The sequence below is a fragment of the Phalacrocorax aristotelis genome, chromosome 7, assembly GCF_949628215.1.
Source record: "Phalacrocorax aristotelis chromosome 7, bGulAri2.1, whole genome shotgun sequence".
Taxonomy (NCBI): domain Eukaryota; kingdom Metazoa; phylum Chordata; class Aves; order Suliformes; family Phalacrocoracidae; genus Phalacrocorax; species Phalacrocorax aristotelis.
The window spans coordinates 32,363,614-32,380,770 of NC_134282.1; the positions used below are offsets into that span (position 1 = coordinate 32,363,614).

Sequence of the window (17,157 nt, forward strand, 5' to 3'; positions counted from 1 at the left end):
CAGTTCACCTAACCTCCTTTCCTCCCCAGAAAAAGCCTCATAAAGTAACTAATCACACCAGCCAAAACAAGTACTCATGATTAGAAAATAAAATTTTGACCATGAAAGTTACCTTTGATCTCTTCCCCAGCTCAGTGAAGTTGAGTGCACAGAAACTCCGTAAATACAATAATATCAATATACTGTGTGCAATGAATTACCTTTTCAACACGCTAAAAAGCCAGCCTACCAATGATTCAAGAAACAGTTTTTCATTTCCATTTTCAAACTGAAAGATCACAGAGATATAACTATATTAAGAAACACTTGAGGGATAACACAGCATTAATAAATTTGTCAGAAAGCCATTTGTTGTTTTTTTTGGTTGGTTGGGATTTTTTTGAAGCAGGTAGAATTCCACAGACAGAAACACATCCTCCTCTTACTGCTAATACCATTGTAATTTTATTATCAGCATTTAGGAGATGACCCCAGACTAGTGTCATAATAAAACCCCAACTACTTGTTTTTTGTGTTTTTTTGGTTTGGGTTGGGTTTTTTTGTTTGGTTTTTTGTTTGTTTGTTTTGGAGAGGTTTTTTTGGGTTTTTGTTTGTTTGTTTGTGTTTGTTTTGGTTCATTTGTTTTTTCTCTCTCCTATGATTAAAAAGTTTCCACGCTACTATCATTTTCATCTTACCTCAAGCACTGGTCCAGCTCCAAGAATAATCTGTTCTACTCCGCTGGCAAATCCCTTCTGGCTGAGAGCGGTGAGGTGATGAATCAGAAAGTTGGTGCTCTGTGTCTTTCCCGACCCACTCTCTCCTGAAATCACGATGCACTGGTTCTTCCTCCGCTGAAGCATGGCATGGTAAGCCACATCTGCCACAGCGTAAATATGGGGCTCCAGCTTTCCCAGCTGATGGTTATCGTACATCTTGACATACTTGGGGTTATAAATCGGTAGAAACTTGAACGGATTAATAACAATGAGGATGCTGCCTACATAGGTGTAGATTTTTTCTTGCTTGAAGCGGTTTCTGAGATTTTCCAGGAGCGTTTTCTCGTTCAAGTCTGGCAGACTGCACAAGTCATCATAGTCCTTCTGCTGCGGCTGGGGAAGGAAGCCACGCTCCACCATCCTGCGACGCTCCTCTGTCACCCGCAGCCAGGACTGGAGACTCCCGTAGTGAATGGACCCGTCCAGGTTCTTCTCCCGCAGGAGGAAGCGATAATCCTCGCCGCTGATGCGGTTCTCCAGGGCCGTGCGAGGCCACAGCATCATGCGCTGGACTGGACAGTCCGTAGGGTTGAGGATCCATTCCTCCCCACCAAACTCCTTCACTTCGGCAAGGACGTAACATTTTGTTTTCTCGAGCTGAAGTTTATTAATTAGCGAATCGATCACCTCAGCAGCTGTCGAAGTTTTCCTGGCAGTGATGGGGCAGTAGATAGTCCCTTCTGCAATGCTCCCGGGGTATATGTGCAACGTGTACTCACTATCCTCAAAGCGTCGTCTTCCTCCAACATCATTTACACTCATATTGGATCCTTTCCCATCAGTACCTGCGCTGCATAGTCAGGACTGTCCTGTACGGTGTCAGGTCATCATGTTAGCAACGCTAAAGACAAAGAAGCAAAACAAAAATATGTTAGACATTTTATCTTGGTAGGCATCCCTGAAAAATGGTTGACATGCACCACAAGATGCAACAGAGCAACTCAAGTGATGATACTCATCACCTTAAGACAACAACTGATGATTCCCAACCGACATCTGAAATGGGAGCAGGGTTTTAACCCACCAAAGCTGCAATGAAGGTACTTAACACAAACACCCTAGCTGCCTCAGGCTTTCTTCCACTTGGACACAACTACTCACAGCACCTCAAGCTTTTGCTAACTTTCCCCTGGCTCCGAGGCATCAAAGATTCAAACAGACACTCCGATTTTTGATGTATTTTATGGAGAATAAAAATCAGTATTTTGTGAGTAACATACTAGACGGCCTACTGAATCAATACTGGCATTCTCCTCGTGTCAAAAGAAGGTACAGTCTTATCGCTTAGTATTACCAAATAACTTATTTAAGAGTTAGTGCCTCTATTCCATGTTTGCATATGAAGTAGGCAAACTTCGGGAAAGCATCTTTCAGCTAACCGTGACTTTGGAATACACCCCCTGACTTTCCCAACACTGACTTACCCATAGACATAAATTACATATTTTCTAGATGTTGTTAGATAACTATACCTTTTAAGATTTTGAACAGTTGCATAAAATGCTAACTTAAAAAAGAAAGAAGACTTCAAAATATCACCTTAAAGGCATACTCCAACCAAAACGAAAATGCCTTCTTTGTCAATTCAAAGGCCTTCCTGAACACCATTCAAAATGACTCATGAAACACAATGATTTGCCTAGTCACAAGTTTAAAAAAAAAATTGAATTACTCAGTGGTCACAAGTTCCAAGTTCTGAACGGACATGCAACTCCTGCATGGGGACCCACCCAAGAGCACACACTGCTGATACACCTGATGCTTTGCTCCAACACTCCCGGGATGAGGACCTTATATCAACTCAATTCACCTACAGCTGCTCTGAAATCCAGACTGTGAGAAGAATCATCAGCCTCTCATGGGTGTTTGGTACACAACACCCTCCAATTTTAGCTGCTTCACACTAGGATAAAGTGACCATCACCTTCCCTTGTGGATCTGGTCCTTGCCCTAGACACGTTACCCCATGGTCCTGTGCCAGAGAACAATAGATAAACTCCATTTTCTTCCTGTCCAGGAGATTCTCAATCCATCAGGATTCAAACAGCACCACTTCTCCACTCACCAAGTCAACCTTTTCCAAAGATGTCCATATCTGAAATCAGATATGAAGCATTTACAGCCAACTCACTTGCACAATTGCACTTTTTATTTCCCTCATGCTGCTTAAAAACCACAGATCTCTGGTGTTGAAACACCAAATGCACAGATATTCCTCAAACTTCACCACTAGAAGGAGAAAACGCCCCACCACCAGCCTCAAATGAAGGCGATTCCAGAATTAGTGGCCCTCAGTTCTCCACTAATTGGTTCTAAAAATCTCAAAACTCCCCTTGAAGATGTTAAGAGTCATTCCAATATAAAGACAAAAGGTAACTACAAAGAAATGCAGAGGACCCTCACAGCCAGGATTCAGGCAATAAAGTGGCAGGTGATATTTAATAAAGAGAAAAGTTTACATAACATGCATCCTAACATTATGAATCGCACTGAGCTTTTCCTTGAGCACGGTCCCACAGGAGCAAGACCTCACAACTATGATGGTTGCCTGACGGCGTCAACAAAACACTCAAGAACGGCCAAAAACCATGAGGTCAAAATCATGTCAGGTTTAGGGAGCTCCTGATTGTCAGATATTCAACGTCAGGAAGAGTATTCAGAGGAAGCATTTCACATGGTCACCCTGTCCTTGCACTCCTCCCCAAGTGCCCAGATCCAAGACCTTCAGTCCAAACACAGCCACCCCATCATCTACATCCACACAAGGCTGGGATTTGCAGAGTTGTTTAATTTACTACAAGCATTCCTGACGTCCTTAAATAAAAAGCATTATATCACGCTGTATTGTTTCTCACTCCAATATTTCATTAAGTATATTATCTCCAGCCACGTGCTTTTCCAAGCAAAGATATTAATATGTTACAGTGAAATACATCTGGCATGGATTCACGGAGCATTGCTTGGTAGCAGGATGTATATTATATACTGGGAAGCGCTCCAGCTGCTTTCCTATAGGTTTAGTATAGGTACAGATGCAACAGGGATTATGTCAGTTAACTGCTGGGTTGTTTGTCTTTGTCTAGCTCTGAGACTCCAGCACCAGCCTTTGCTCAAGAATGGGGAAAAAAAGAAAAAACCCAACACAAGCTAGATAATGCCTCACCAAGATTTTACTTCAAAAAGCTTACAAGAGGACTGGCCATTTTTATTCAAGTTATCAGAGCATATCTAAGACTGCTGACTCACAAGAGAACTGCAAACAGGATTCTAAGTTGGTCAACTTGAGTAAATAGACCTTCCCTCCTATTTCCTCCCTCTCCTCAAATACCTGCAAGCTCAAAAATTCTCTATAAAGCATCAGGCCATTCTACCCCACCTACCCAAAAGCTTTCTTCACTTCTCTATAGACGCTTATGCTGCATAGACTCTGTAGAATAATGAACATCTGTGTCTTCTGCATCCAAACAACCTGAATCCAGCAGAATCGCGAGCCAAGCATGAACCCCTGGAGATGCTAAAAGGCCCAGTAACTCTGGGAACGCAGAAGAGGCAAATCCTCCCCAAAACCACTCAGAAGCCAGAAGCTTCCACTAATGACTAACACCTTTCTGACCTCACTAAATTTCTTAATGCCACATTATTTACTTTTAATAACACTAAACATGTCTCGGAGTATTATGTTAGGTCAAAGAAACATTAATGAAGATAATTGCTTGTGGTCTCCCAACCACCGATGCACATCAGCCTGGCTCTGCTCAACATCAAACATGCCTCTTGCGGACAGTCAGTTTTCAAGCAATGAAATTTCAATATTGCAATGAAAAATGCATAATGAGATAATTAGCATATGTCAGGGAGCAAGGCTCCTAATGACTACTGTTTAAGCAGGCTGTCATACTAGCTTTTATATGACTTTTGAAATTAATGGTATTTTTGCATTTGGACACAAAAAAATTAAATAGGGATGTGAAAAGACCAAAACAAGAGTTAAGTATTTCACAACCTGTGAATACTCACGCTATGCACTATTTTAATTAAAGGCATTTTGCATTGCTACGTCTTTACATTCAAATGAGAGCATATAAAAAAACTACGCTACATCTGGGTAGGCAAGTCATTTATATCTGAAAAGAAAAGCTAATGTCTTACTGAAAGGGGATGCTTGGCTCTGTACCCAACTTAAGTGGCAGATTATAAGATGAACTGACTTTACCACCAAGCTATCACTCAGCTGCTTCACTCATGGACCGGCTTTGGCAAGGATGGAGGCAGCAGTAACAGGATGCTGATCCCATGGGAGGTAGAAACCCAGGGGATACATTAGACCAGAAATAATTGCCAACTCCCATGAACACTCTGGCCAAAATTTATAGAGTATGCATGCCTGTGAAAGGAAGAATTTATGACACTTCAAGCCAGTATACTTCCATCCTAATATTTTCTATATCCTTTTCCATTTTCTATGTTTGAATGAAGAAGTTTACTCAAATTGATCCTGCACACTGATTTTGCTCAATTTTACTATCATAACAGAATTCTACTTGCAATGCAAAAAGCATGATCTCCAAGCAAATGTGAGGTTACAAATTAAGCCTTGTGTCCTCCTACATAACAGAATAGTTCAATATTTCCAAGGAGTTCAGAGGCCCTCACAAAAATCACAGTAATAATCTGATCAACAGCAGGTTGACAGAAAAAGCATACTAAAATTATGACAGCCAACTAGGCTTTGTGGATACACTGAACTTGTAAATAGTAGCTTACTTTTACATTCTATGCAATTTTTTACTAGTTTACCACAGTTCAATATACATAAACACTGGTAGCAAATGGGCTTTCTCAAATTAAATGTATACAAGACCACATACGGTGAGTGCTCTTGCATTGGGGGATGCATTGTTTAGCAAGCGTTATTCTGTAAGGGATATCAGACAATGAGGATACTCCAATTACCTTCAGAAGGTAATTGAAACGGAGGCTTTTGGTCATGCCTTTTCTTATTTTTCTACTCAGAAAGACCGATCTCAGTATTTTCATTTTCAGGGACAGTATAAGCAACACTCGGCAAAAATCCAAAATAAAGCATCCGCACCCATCAAAAATAATCTGTGACAACTAAAGCCTAAAATCATGGACAGAGTTTGCCAAACATTGAATGATTTGGAAAAAGTAGAGATTATTGTCAGCATTGAGGCTGCTAAAAGGGTAATTCTGGAAGCAAAGTTCACTTGGTTTTATCATAACATCCCATAACCCAGACAAGGGAATAGAAAAATAGTGAAACCTTCTCCCCATTTCCCAATCCTCAGGCAATTGGAACAGGCTCGGTGGCTCAAGGCAGCCTGGATTTATCCATCCAGTGGTACATCAAAACACATACCACAAGGGGCAGAAATTCCTGAAATAGATAAACTTTAAAAATCTGATAAAGAAAAGGCCAATTTAAACATAGTTCTCTGCTTAATCTATCAGCACAAGAGCTCTCCAAATTTCTCTTCTGCAGCAGCAAATAGCCTCATGCTGCTGGTACCTGAAATAATATCCACACAACATCAAAACTGATGCCAGACCAATATATCTCTGACGGCTGATGCTGTAAAAACTACCATGTCCTAAATGGGCAGAAAGCCCATGTAGATGCTCAACATCTTGGTCATTATTGCACAGTTTTACATGTCAGTTCATTTGATCATCTATAAAATGCTTAACCCACTCCTTTAATCATCCTTCTCTTCTGTACTCACCATGTTCTTCTCTTCCCACTGTTTGCTGATCATTATCATTGCTTAATCATCTACATCAGTCTGTCTCAAAGAACCTCGTGGCGCAAGTGCTTGAGGTAGTGCTACCTAAAATGCACATGTATGGACCCAAGTATTGGTGTGGGGAAGGCAGGAGACTGTTTTGTAGTAAAGCTGCATGCAAAATATCTATAAAATTAGTTCCACCCAAAAGAATGAAACCTCTAATGCAATAAACAAAAATTTTATGAGTTATAGTGCAAGTCTGTAGTTGCAATTTAGACCTTCAAAAGGGATGATAAGCTTGGATGGGGGAGACAGGGGGAAGGGGCAGGACAGGACGGGACACACTATCAGCACTCCAAGATTCTCCTTATACAGAAGAAAGCTCTTTTGGATAAATTTCAGACACTCATTGAATGATTTATGTTGGAAAAGACCCTTAAGGCCATTGAGTCCAACCGTTAACCTAACACTACTAAGTCCACCACTAAACCATGTCCCTAAGAACCACATATACATGTCTTTTAAACACCTCCAGAGCAGTTTATTTGGACTGAAGCACTTAAATAAGACACCAGTGCAGTGAGACAACCCCAAGTAGAACAGCAAATGAAAGCAGGAGCAGAGACACGCTTGCAGAGGCTCAGGACAGAAGCCTCCACTTTACCTGGCACGACAAGTTGCCAATACACAACCAAAACACAGCCCCTGCAAGGCATCAAACCTGCAGATACCCATCAAGATGGGTATCTCCTGCAACAGTGAGGACAAGCATGCAATGGTGGGAACATCCCAGCTACACCTTTTACTGCTTGGATGGTTTCTTTCCTCTCCCCTTGAAATTTTCCATTTGGTCCCAATTCTGTAATCAAGAATTCTCCCTTGCTGAATTAATTTCATCTTGCTCAGGATTTCAAAACAAACATAGGCAAGCCTAAAAATCTGGTGTCCCTTCACTTCCTGCAAACCCAAATGATTTTGTAGTTAAACCTTCTCGACGTCCCCAGTCCAAGTCAGATTCATGAACTGGTTTTTGGTTGTTAATGTCAAGAGTTGTAATAAAAGGAGAAATCATGCTTGGCTGGCATTAACTACCATGCCTCTGGTAGGGGGAAATATTTCTGCAAGTAGAGGTGATCCCACGCTGTCATGTTTCTACAGTCAGATGTCTACTCAGCCTCCAAAGAGGATTCCCAGAATATAAAAAGAAGTTGTAAATACACAGCTCAAACTATAAATCATTCCCAAAGATGTATAGTTGCCCACACTAAGATAAGTTGTGTTTTTTAAGTTGTTCCTAAGCTCACCGGCTTCTCCCATAGCTTGACAAATTGAGAAAAGTCATATCAGGCTCATTTTTCTTGTGTTTTTCATTTTTATTCAGCACTTTAAGGAATTTTATCAGCTTCTTGATTATTCACCTATATTCCAGAGGATGAGACTTGCATTTCAGCTTGTCACCTCGAAGCTTCTGCTGTGCGCTGCAGATTGGTGGTCTTCTCTTTCAGAGATGGGCTCCGTTTACCCATACCTTAAATAGCAAGAAATGTCAGATTAAGAAGCCCATGGATACATGAAGCACCTCAGTAGATGATACTCCTTCCCAGAGCTCAGAATTACATCCTGAGGCTGTGATATTCCCCTACAGTCTGACAGCCAATCAATGGTTCCTCTCCTTCTAGCAGCTGGAAGATGGGCATGGATGCTGCATCAGCAAGAGTGTGATGAACATCTCATGTGGACATCTGTCAGCTTCTACCAGACCTTTTAGCTGAGACAAAAGGAGGCGGGGGAACTTAAAAAAAAAAAATTTACAGGAAAAACTGTTGCAAAACTAATTACTCCTAGAAGCCACTGCAAATGGTTCTGACTAACAAGGAACTGTATCAGGACACGAATAACAACATGATCACTTACTCTTCCCCTTAAGGTCAAAGCGCCTTCCATGCAGGGAATGAGTCAGCATCCGGCAAATTAATTGGGGCTATACAGTGAACAAGACACTTGTCTGCAGGATTCCTGCTGCCTCGCTGGCTGGAGATGCTACCGGCAGCATCAACAAGGGCAAAAACAAAAGAAATTTTTTTTTAAAAAAGGGATGACAGGAAGGCTTGGTGAGGCCTTGTGACTGAGAAAACAGAATGGGAGAAGTAATTTCCATCTTCGCTTCCATTGCAGTATTTCTGTGTGATGCTGGGAGACCCAAAAAAGCCAGTACAAAGTCTTGGCCCAGGCTATTCCTCTTCCTTGAGCTTTCAACTTGAGTCATTGCATCTTGATTTCTGGAAGACCTATCATCCTCCCAAAACATGCATCCTACACAACGTAGTGGCGTTAAAATATTAAAATAATCAGCTTTTTCTGTGGTAAGTGCTGAACAACTAGCACTTGGAAGTTAATTCTCTGTGTCCCAGAGCTTCGTCAATAAAACTGCATCAGAGTAAGCAAGCATACAAGAAATGCCATGTACTTAGCAAAAACAAAGCATCATTAAAAATTTCATTCTGAAAAATGAGGACCAGTAACGAAGCCAGTATCAGGCATTGTGGTCTCCAGCTGCTCCCTCAGCTTTTTTTTTTTTTTTGCCAGAAATGAAGAAAATAACAATATAAAAAATAAAACATTAAAAAAATCAAGGAAATAGCTGAATCCTCTCTCAGGCTGCAAGGATGACACTCATTTAAGTTAAACTTGCTGTTCTCATATTCTCTATATGGCCAACAACAACTGTACACTGAATTGCAAGAGCTAACAAAAAGCCAGAAACTAAGGAAATGTTTTGTGTATCCCAAGTGTTTGAAGACTTTCGGGGGGATGAATCATTGTTATAGGTTGTTTTGCTTCTTCTAATCACTATAATCACTAACTAAGCAGTCACTGGCCGGAGGCATGACAACCCACTTCCAAATATCAAGAGAAATTTTTCATTTATAAAAGCGGCAAAATTACATTTACAGCACCTTCGAGTTTTACCAGATTAACTCTGGGCTCCAGCACCATTGTCTGACAGAGCATCCCTCAACAATACAGCAAGTCTGTTCGTGTGAACAGCTAAAATATGTGATTTTCCAGCTCTGTTGATTAGACTTGCTCCTTACAGGTGTATGCAGAGCAGTCCAGTCTCTGGAAAGACAACTGAACAAACCTGGAGTTGATATCCCCAAAGCATAGATCACTGTTGAATAGCACATTCAATGCAAGCACAGAGAAGAGCCAGCTAGCAGGGAGACAGCTGTATAAACCATAGATGGACACAAGATCTTCCTGTTATCTCATGAAGCACATACCTAGCTAGTTCTATTTTTGTTTGCAGCCAAAAATTTCATGTACAGAGCCTGAAAAAAACCCCAGTGTTTATGATTTAAAAAAAAATTTAAGCTGTTACAAATGAAGGATATGAAGTGTTAGAGCAGAGAGACACTGCCAAAGACTACAGGAGTTCACACTGAGGGGCATCTCACCAGCCCCAAATTAGATGCAGAAAATACCTTTTTCAGAGCCCAGGAACACACCTGTGTAAAGGACAAGACACTTCTATCCTAGAAGAGCTCAAGAGCTTCAGAGAACAAAAGCCAGGGAAATAAAGGCATCCTTCCCCTCCTAATCCAGCCCTGCAGGCACGGATGGTAGAGAAACCTGACTACTGCCACACCAAAAAGGATGCACGTTGAAGGATGCAGCGCAACACTCCAGTACCACTTACAGCTTCAACGAGCATCCCACTTGAAATAATAGCTGAGCAAAAAGATACTTGCCTTTGCAGAAGCAATAAGTATTACCCCAATACATCACACTAGCACCTAAATGCCACATTAGAAAATTTCCAAAGATAAGGGAAATAAACATCAGTTTATTAAAAAAACATTACATTTTTATATGCCACCATCAAGAAATAATTTCTCACTTTGCAGTTTCAACATAATGTAAGTGTATTTTGAATAAGGATATATCAATATATAATCACTTGATATATATTGATATACTGATATATATCAATATTATCAGTATATTTATCCTTTTGAAAGGGTTAGAGAACCATGCCATTCAGCAGATCCTCAGCATGGAGGTCTCCTTCCTCGGGAAATTCAACAAGCTGAAGTAAACCAATACTTCTTAGCCTTGCTTATCCTGGAGCCCATGCAAAAATCAAAATAAACCTTAAATCGCTTTGGAAGTGACAATACCTGTGCTGTATTTCCCTCAAGAAAAAAAAAACTTAGGGACAAGTTACATAAAAGCTCTTAAGACTACAGGAAAAAAATCTGAAATTATCAAGATATTATTTCACCCAGTATTCAAAAAAATAATGTGGTGACATTCAGTTATCTGGAAGGAGTTAATACAGATTAGGTACAAAGTCAAATTTAAGTGCAATAGTGCTAAAAGAAGATATAATAATGTTGTTACTGATGTTCTCTCTTTCCTTATTTTATGGAGGATTATGGACAGCAACCGATAGCTAGAGAGGGATGATTTTAAAGCCTTCTCACAGAAAACTCTTTTTTGCAAACAATCTGCTTTAGATAAAAATTTCTGGTGTTCCCAATACACTTTTATTACATTTCACAAAAATTATTACCTGCCTGCTCCTGGCGACCCATCAACACAAAAACCTGAGCTTTCTCTTCTGCCAAAAAGCTGTTTCCAACTTCCCAACTGACAGGATATACACTCCTCAAGATTAAAATGAATGTTATAAAGCAACGCTGACTGGTCAGAAGCCAGATACCATTTTTTAATATTTTAGATAAAGCATACCTTTTAATGAAAGAGTTTTAATAGCTAATTCTACAAATTTTTCTGCTTTTGTCTCCTATTCTTTAAGCGACACTAGAATGCATCTTTTCCTCAAGCATCTGAATAGGAATAAAGTTACTTTTGGAAGTCCATATTCTTACAGTACCATGCTCACCTACCACTGCAGCTGCCGGCATCTGCCAGTCAGTTTCTTCTGCTATAACTCTTATTTCCAAAACTCAAATCACCAAGGCTTCCACTAAAGCCCATCTCAGTTCTTTTAGAATCCTCCTTAAATGATGACCCTCAACTAACTGCAAAATGCATGCAGTTTTGTCCTCCAGTTCGCCACTTCTACTTGCACCTCCTTCCTGTTTTCCATCTACAGATGAAATCATTTCCCCAAAGAGAGTCATCTTTTCTGCAATAAATGAAAGTCAGCCCTCAGCAGCAATAACTGCAGCCTCATCAGGAAACAAAAAAAAAAAGCAGCTGCCCATGACTAGATTTAGGTTCATATTAAATAAGAGATGATGCCATGTGTTATCTGTCTCCTCTCAAAGTTCAGCATCCAAAACAGCTTAGTGCATCACTTACTCTATATACTTTAGAAATTTGATCTGTATGGCCAGACCATACAGGTAGTTTCCACTCCTTTAAACTGAGCACTTGACCACAAGCTGATGCATAGCTGGTAGTAATCTATATGTTCTCTATACAGCTTATCTAGCACAAAGGATAGATCTTAAAGCATTCAGAAATGTGCCATCAAAGGGAAAAGAATATTAAAACTGTACGGCCAGATCTGCTTAGTTACCTTACCAAGAAAAAAAAAAAAAAAAAAACAACCACCAAAAACCCCAAACAAAACAAACACCAAACAGGAAGTCATGTTTTAAACAAGACTTCCATCAACTAGTTTATGAAAAAAGTAAGTCTTTGTCCTCTAAAGGCCATATTTTAAAAATAAATATTTAACCCACAAATTACGATAACTTAAAAGCAAGGGCACAAATAGGATGTTGCACTTAAACTAACCACAAAAGAACATATTCAGTCTCAAAATTAAGCTGTCGAGAATGTGCCACAACACAAGAGTGGCTTTTAAACTTGAAAAAGAGTGTTCTGAATGCATCAGCATATGAAACCAAAAACAAAAGCCTTCTTACAGTCCAAAACTACTGAAAAATCTCTTGAATTACAGATGACAGCTTCACTAAAAATAGTTATTGTCAGCTACCTGAAAACACAAGCTTTGTGGTTCTTTGAAAACATTGAGAAGCAAAAAAAAAAAAAAAAAAAAGGAAGGGGAGCTATCTAAGTATTTAATAATGCAAGTCACCAAAATATTTCAAGGCTGATATTTTACTAATATTGATATTCTAAAACTGAAGGGACAGCTTGTTTGAAATACCACCAGTATTATATATTCCACACCATTAGCACAGTTAGTACTTTTAGCATGAATCTCTGCACTGCAGGTTGTCTCTTTGTGCACTTACAGGGACAAAGCTTCCTATGCAAATCTTTTTTTTTCCCCCAAATTTTTGTCTTGTTTCTGAATTCTGTAGCTGCCGCTCTCATGAGGACACAGAGCTGCAATCAACAGCTACTTTAATTGTGCATGACATATTTGAAATAAGCAGTAGATTTTGTGTGAAGGACTAAGACAACTAAACGCTATCCTGGCATCACTCTCAACACTTTTAATAAGGAAGGCAAGAACTGGATGGCCTATGGATACAAGGCTATTCTGGGGAATTTGAGATCCTTTTAATAAACAGAGGTGCAGTACGGCAACGAGAAGAAAGTTTCTACCTCCACTGCTCATCTAAGAGCAAAAATACAGGAGAAAGTCAAGCTCCATTTTGAAAAATGGATGTGAGATGCTAATTAATTAGATGTGCATGGTGTTTTGTTTTCACAGGCAAAGTGCTACGTATGGCTGGCAAGAGATCAGTGCTAGCATCAAAACACAATACATGTAAAAGACAAATGCTTGACCAAGCAAGGACTGGACCTTTTAAGGGGTCTACAAGCCCTGGTCGAGCTAAATTCAGCTTCTCCTTAAGGTTATCAAGTTATTGCTTTTCTTGATGGAACAGATATGCTGACTGAAGCTTGCAGAAATTCAGCGATGTTCAGTGACCGGTACCAGGGAATTGATGCATCTGTTAGAGATGCCATAATTCACCTTTTTAAAATGGAACAAGCAGTAAACAATCAAGGATCTACAGCAGATGCTGTGACACGGCATGCTGCCACAATAAACATGTATTTTAGGGTGCCTCTAATATCCTCTGGGTTATTTCAAGCTGGTTTATGGGGGTTCATACACCTTTTGTTAATTGTACATCACCAATAAGAATTCAGAAAAAGCATCCTGGTTTCCAAACCTGCCGTGCAGGTCACTCCATATGGCCACTCAACGTGAAGCAGGACAAGTAGCACCTACAGACAAGGATTAAGATAACATCAGGGGACAAAGACATACAGGGGCTTTGCATTTCACTTAAACCTTCCCACATTGGGCAAAAGCTAGAACAATATAGCAGCTCAGGTCACAATTTCATTCTTGCACTTGGGTAATGGCTTCCACCTTAACTGGCCAAGTTCGAGCTTGACACAAAATAGGATAGCAGAGGAATGTAGCTGATGAGCAAATAAAATTCAAAAGCACATTCTGGAAAGTAAATTTTTTAAAAAATAAATCACTATATTAGTCCAATAAGGTAAGAATTAAGCCAACCAAGGTAACAGCCTGAATCTCATTATATTCTCTGAAAAAACCCATCTTGTCTGGAGGTTGGAGATGTGGTTTCTTAGGAGATCAAGCAGCAAAAATAGAAATATTCACAAGACTAGCAGTGGAATGATTTCAATGCTTCAGTGGGCACAAATTAAAAAGCAAGCATATTCAATTCAAACTAGCACTATATTTGTGCTTTTTTTCTTCTGTTCAGACTGTCTTGTACTTCTACGTGTTCTCCCTTGTCTTTAGAAAGATTATTTTTCCATCCAGAATAAGAGGTGGGGGGTGAGCTTACCACTTTCTTCCATTGTCAGGCATGATTTTTCATTAGGATAGAGCACTGCTATGAAAAAGAAATTCTGACCTGGCTCATCCTCAAAAAAGGAAAGATTAAAACAAATGGAAAACAAATGGTCCTTGAGCACACAGCTCAGGCAGTCTGCACCAATAGAAGTCAAGCATCCTCAGATGGTTTAAGGAATTAGATGATAGAGATTGCAGCAGTAAAATATTAAACATCTCAAAGATAATTCTACATCCCAGGTAGAAACATCATGGGAAGAAAGGGAAGCTCTTTTAAGCCAGGTCTGCAAAACTGCTTCTTCAACATCTGTTTGTGCATTTACCACAGGGCAGCTCACAAAGAAGCTCCAGTAACAGCGTTTGCCCTAATTGCAGTCAGTAGGATAATCACACTTATCCTGAAACAGGGTGCCAAATGCAATATGAGAAAAATCTCTCTTCCACCTTGTATATGCATTTTCTTTGAAACCTGCTACAAAACTAAAGCCTCCCCACCCAGGATATTTTAGGTTTGAACATTTGTCAGGTGATTCTTCTAATTATTAGCTTCAGTTGCAGGGTTATTCCCAGCAAAAGTCATCAGGCCCTCTCACCTTTTACTTTCCACCACATGCCGATCTGCCTCTCCCAATTTTAATTTTCCATGTTCAAGGGGAAGTTGGAGGTACCTCTTCCTGACAAAATGTACAGTGATCTCTGTATCTCAGCAAGGAAACCATCAATTCCACCTGACACAGGAGATGAAATACAGACATCCCTCCAAAAACTGCCAGGTACATGGGTTTAAAGCCTCTTCCTTTGTAAAGAATATTAGAGGTATACTTTAGATATTTTCTTTGCTGGTATAAAGATGCCATCAGCAACAGAAAAAGAAAATTCTGCATTTAACAAATCTGCAGTGAAGAATTTATTATAAACCTAACCCTTAATAATTTAAAAAAGCTTCAAGAAACTTATTATGACATTTAAATTAGAAAGCAACCAAATAGCTTCCACAAGCTTTGAAATTATTTCTAGACCTTGTTTTTTATTTACAAATATCCTAGAGGAAGGGCTTGTTACAGCAAGCAAGGTCCTCATAACATTCACCCGTTCCTGTAGGGGACCTTTCATTTGATCCGACCCCTATGAACAAATTATTTCCACAAGCAGACCACAGTTTCCAAAATGTTGCCCAAACAATTAATATTATATCAGATATATTGAACATCAGTGTACAGGAGAAACTTGAGCACGCGGTAAGTTTTACTAAGACCATGAGTCCACCCAAAACCAAGCAAGGATGACCGTGCATCTCTCCATCCCAGCACACCTCCCCAAACCTGCACACTGGAGCCAGCACAGAGCAGGTCCTGTATTTAAGACAAAACACACCACCAGCCTGGCATCCCTGCCCTTGGAAGGGGACAGGACAGCCAAGGTCAGCCCTCTGTTGTCTGAATAAACTGAAATACAATAGTTCAGCAAGCTCAGATAACACAGCTGGTTTCATTTCTACCTTTTATTTACATGAAGGACAACTGAAGTGGGAACTACAGGTACTTCACGATATCCAGACCTAAATGGTTTTCCACAAGCACACCATCACCTAGACAGCATTTACCCTGATACTAGAACCTGATTTATGGGAATCAATCAATCGGTCTTAAGAGAAACCATACTTTTTCCCACTTTAAAATATGATGTAAGATTACAAACCTCTCCCTAAAGTCATCAGACCTCAATAAAAAACACACCTTCCAAGATCCTACCTAAAGAAGTCACACCATTTACTTTTCTCAGGTTATTAAATTTTTATTCATATTCAGCAATGTTGCAAATGTATCAGCTGAAGTCTTCAGTCTTGTGCATGCATCTGGTCTATCTTTTTCATACTCAAAGGATTTATTTCAAAACGCTCATCTGCCCAGCTAAATCAACATACCTAGAAGTTTCATGAGAATTGTTTTATTTAAAGCATAAATTAGGTGAGGGGGGCCATAAACCATTTAAACCAAACACTTTGACTACTATGAATAATTCAGCTGGCACAAGGCCAGCGCAACTCCCCACATCAGAAAAAGAGGTCGGGTAAATCCAATAATGAGTATCTAAAAAGACAAGTCAACAAAATGAGTTCAATTTTCTCACTGGAGGCAAAGCAGTGTCATTATGAAACAGGAAGGAGGGGGTGAAGAGGGAATCCAGCAACAAAAAAATTTAAAAAAAATCAGAATAATTAACCTATTGGTTTTTGCAATTACTTGCACTCCATTTCATTGCAGAATTAGAAGCATTAGGACAGCAGCGCCAGCCACAACAGGCCGCTGCCCAGGGCCATAACACACAACAAGCCATCCTCCTCTCTGCCATCGCCCTACAGCGATAATGGGTCCATCCCAGAGCAGATGCCACCTCTCAGTTCTCATCAGGCACACACATACATGGTGCTTGTCTGATCCAAGACTAGCTGCTGGCACGAACAGTGTCAGAAGAAGGTATGGGTGGGTTACTTCTGCAAATTTAAAAATACACTAAGGAAAAATCTAACATGCACTAATAAGGAAATTATGAGGCTCAATAATCTCACACAGAAAGGGTTTTAGGACTCAGCTGATTGGATGAATGTCATGTTACCACTAATCAATGCACATTGTTTGGAGAGGACTGAAGTAGATCTCGTTATTTCTTGTACCATCACTGACATTTAGACACTTGCTGTATTTTTTTTCTTTTTTTTTTTTTTTGAGAGAGAAAATTGTATGAGAAGTTATTGTATCTGTTCATAACAGTCCCATCCCTATGTCTGGCCTAGAAAATGCTGGCCCTGATATACCACCTCCACCTATAATTGCATGCACGGGAATCTCAGACCATGATTTGG

At 39.9% G+C, this 17,157-nt stretch overlaps 1 protein-coding gene across 9 annotated transcripts in view; it reads right to left on the reverse strand.

The window, feature by feature from the left end:
* MYO9A (myosin IXA) overlaps window positions 1-17,157 on the reverse strand; it is a 183,346-nt gene that overhangs the window by 148,042 nt on the left and 18,147 nt on the right. For all 9 annotated transcript variants that reach the window (XR_012661610.1, XM_075099767.1, XM_075099768.1 and 6 more), the window contains exon 2: window positions 678-1,599. Coding sequence is in view for 8 of the 9 variants with exons in the window: in XM_075099767.1 (XP_074955868.1) it covers window positions 678-1,520 (843 nt within the window). In the remaining variant the exon portion in view is untranslated. The remainder of the gene's footprint in view (window positions 1-677; window positions 1,600-17,157) is intronic.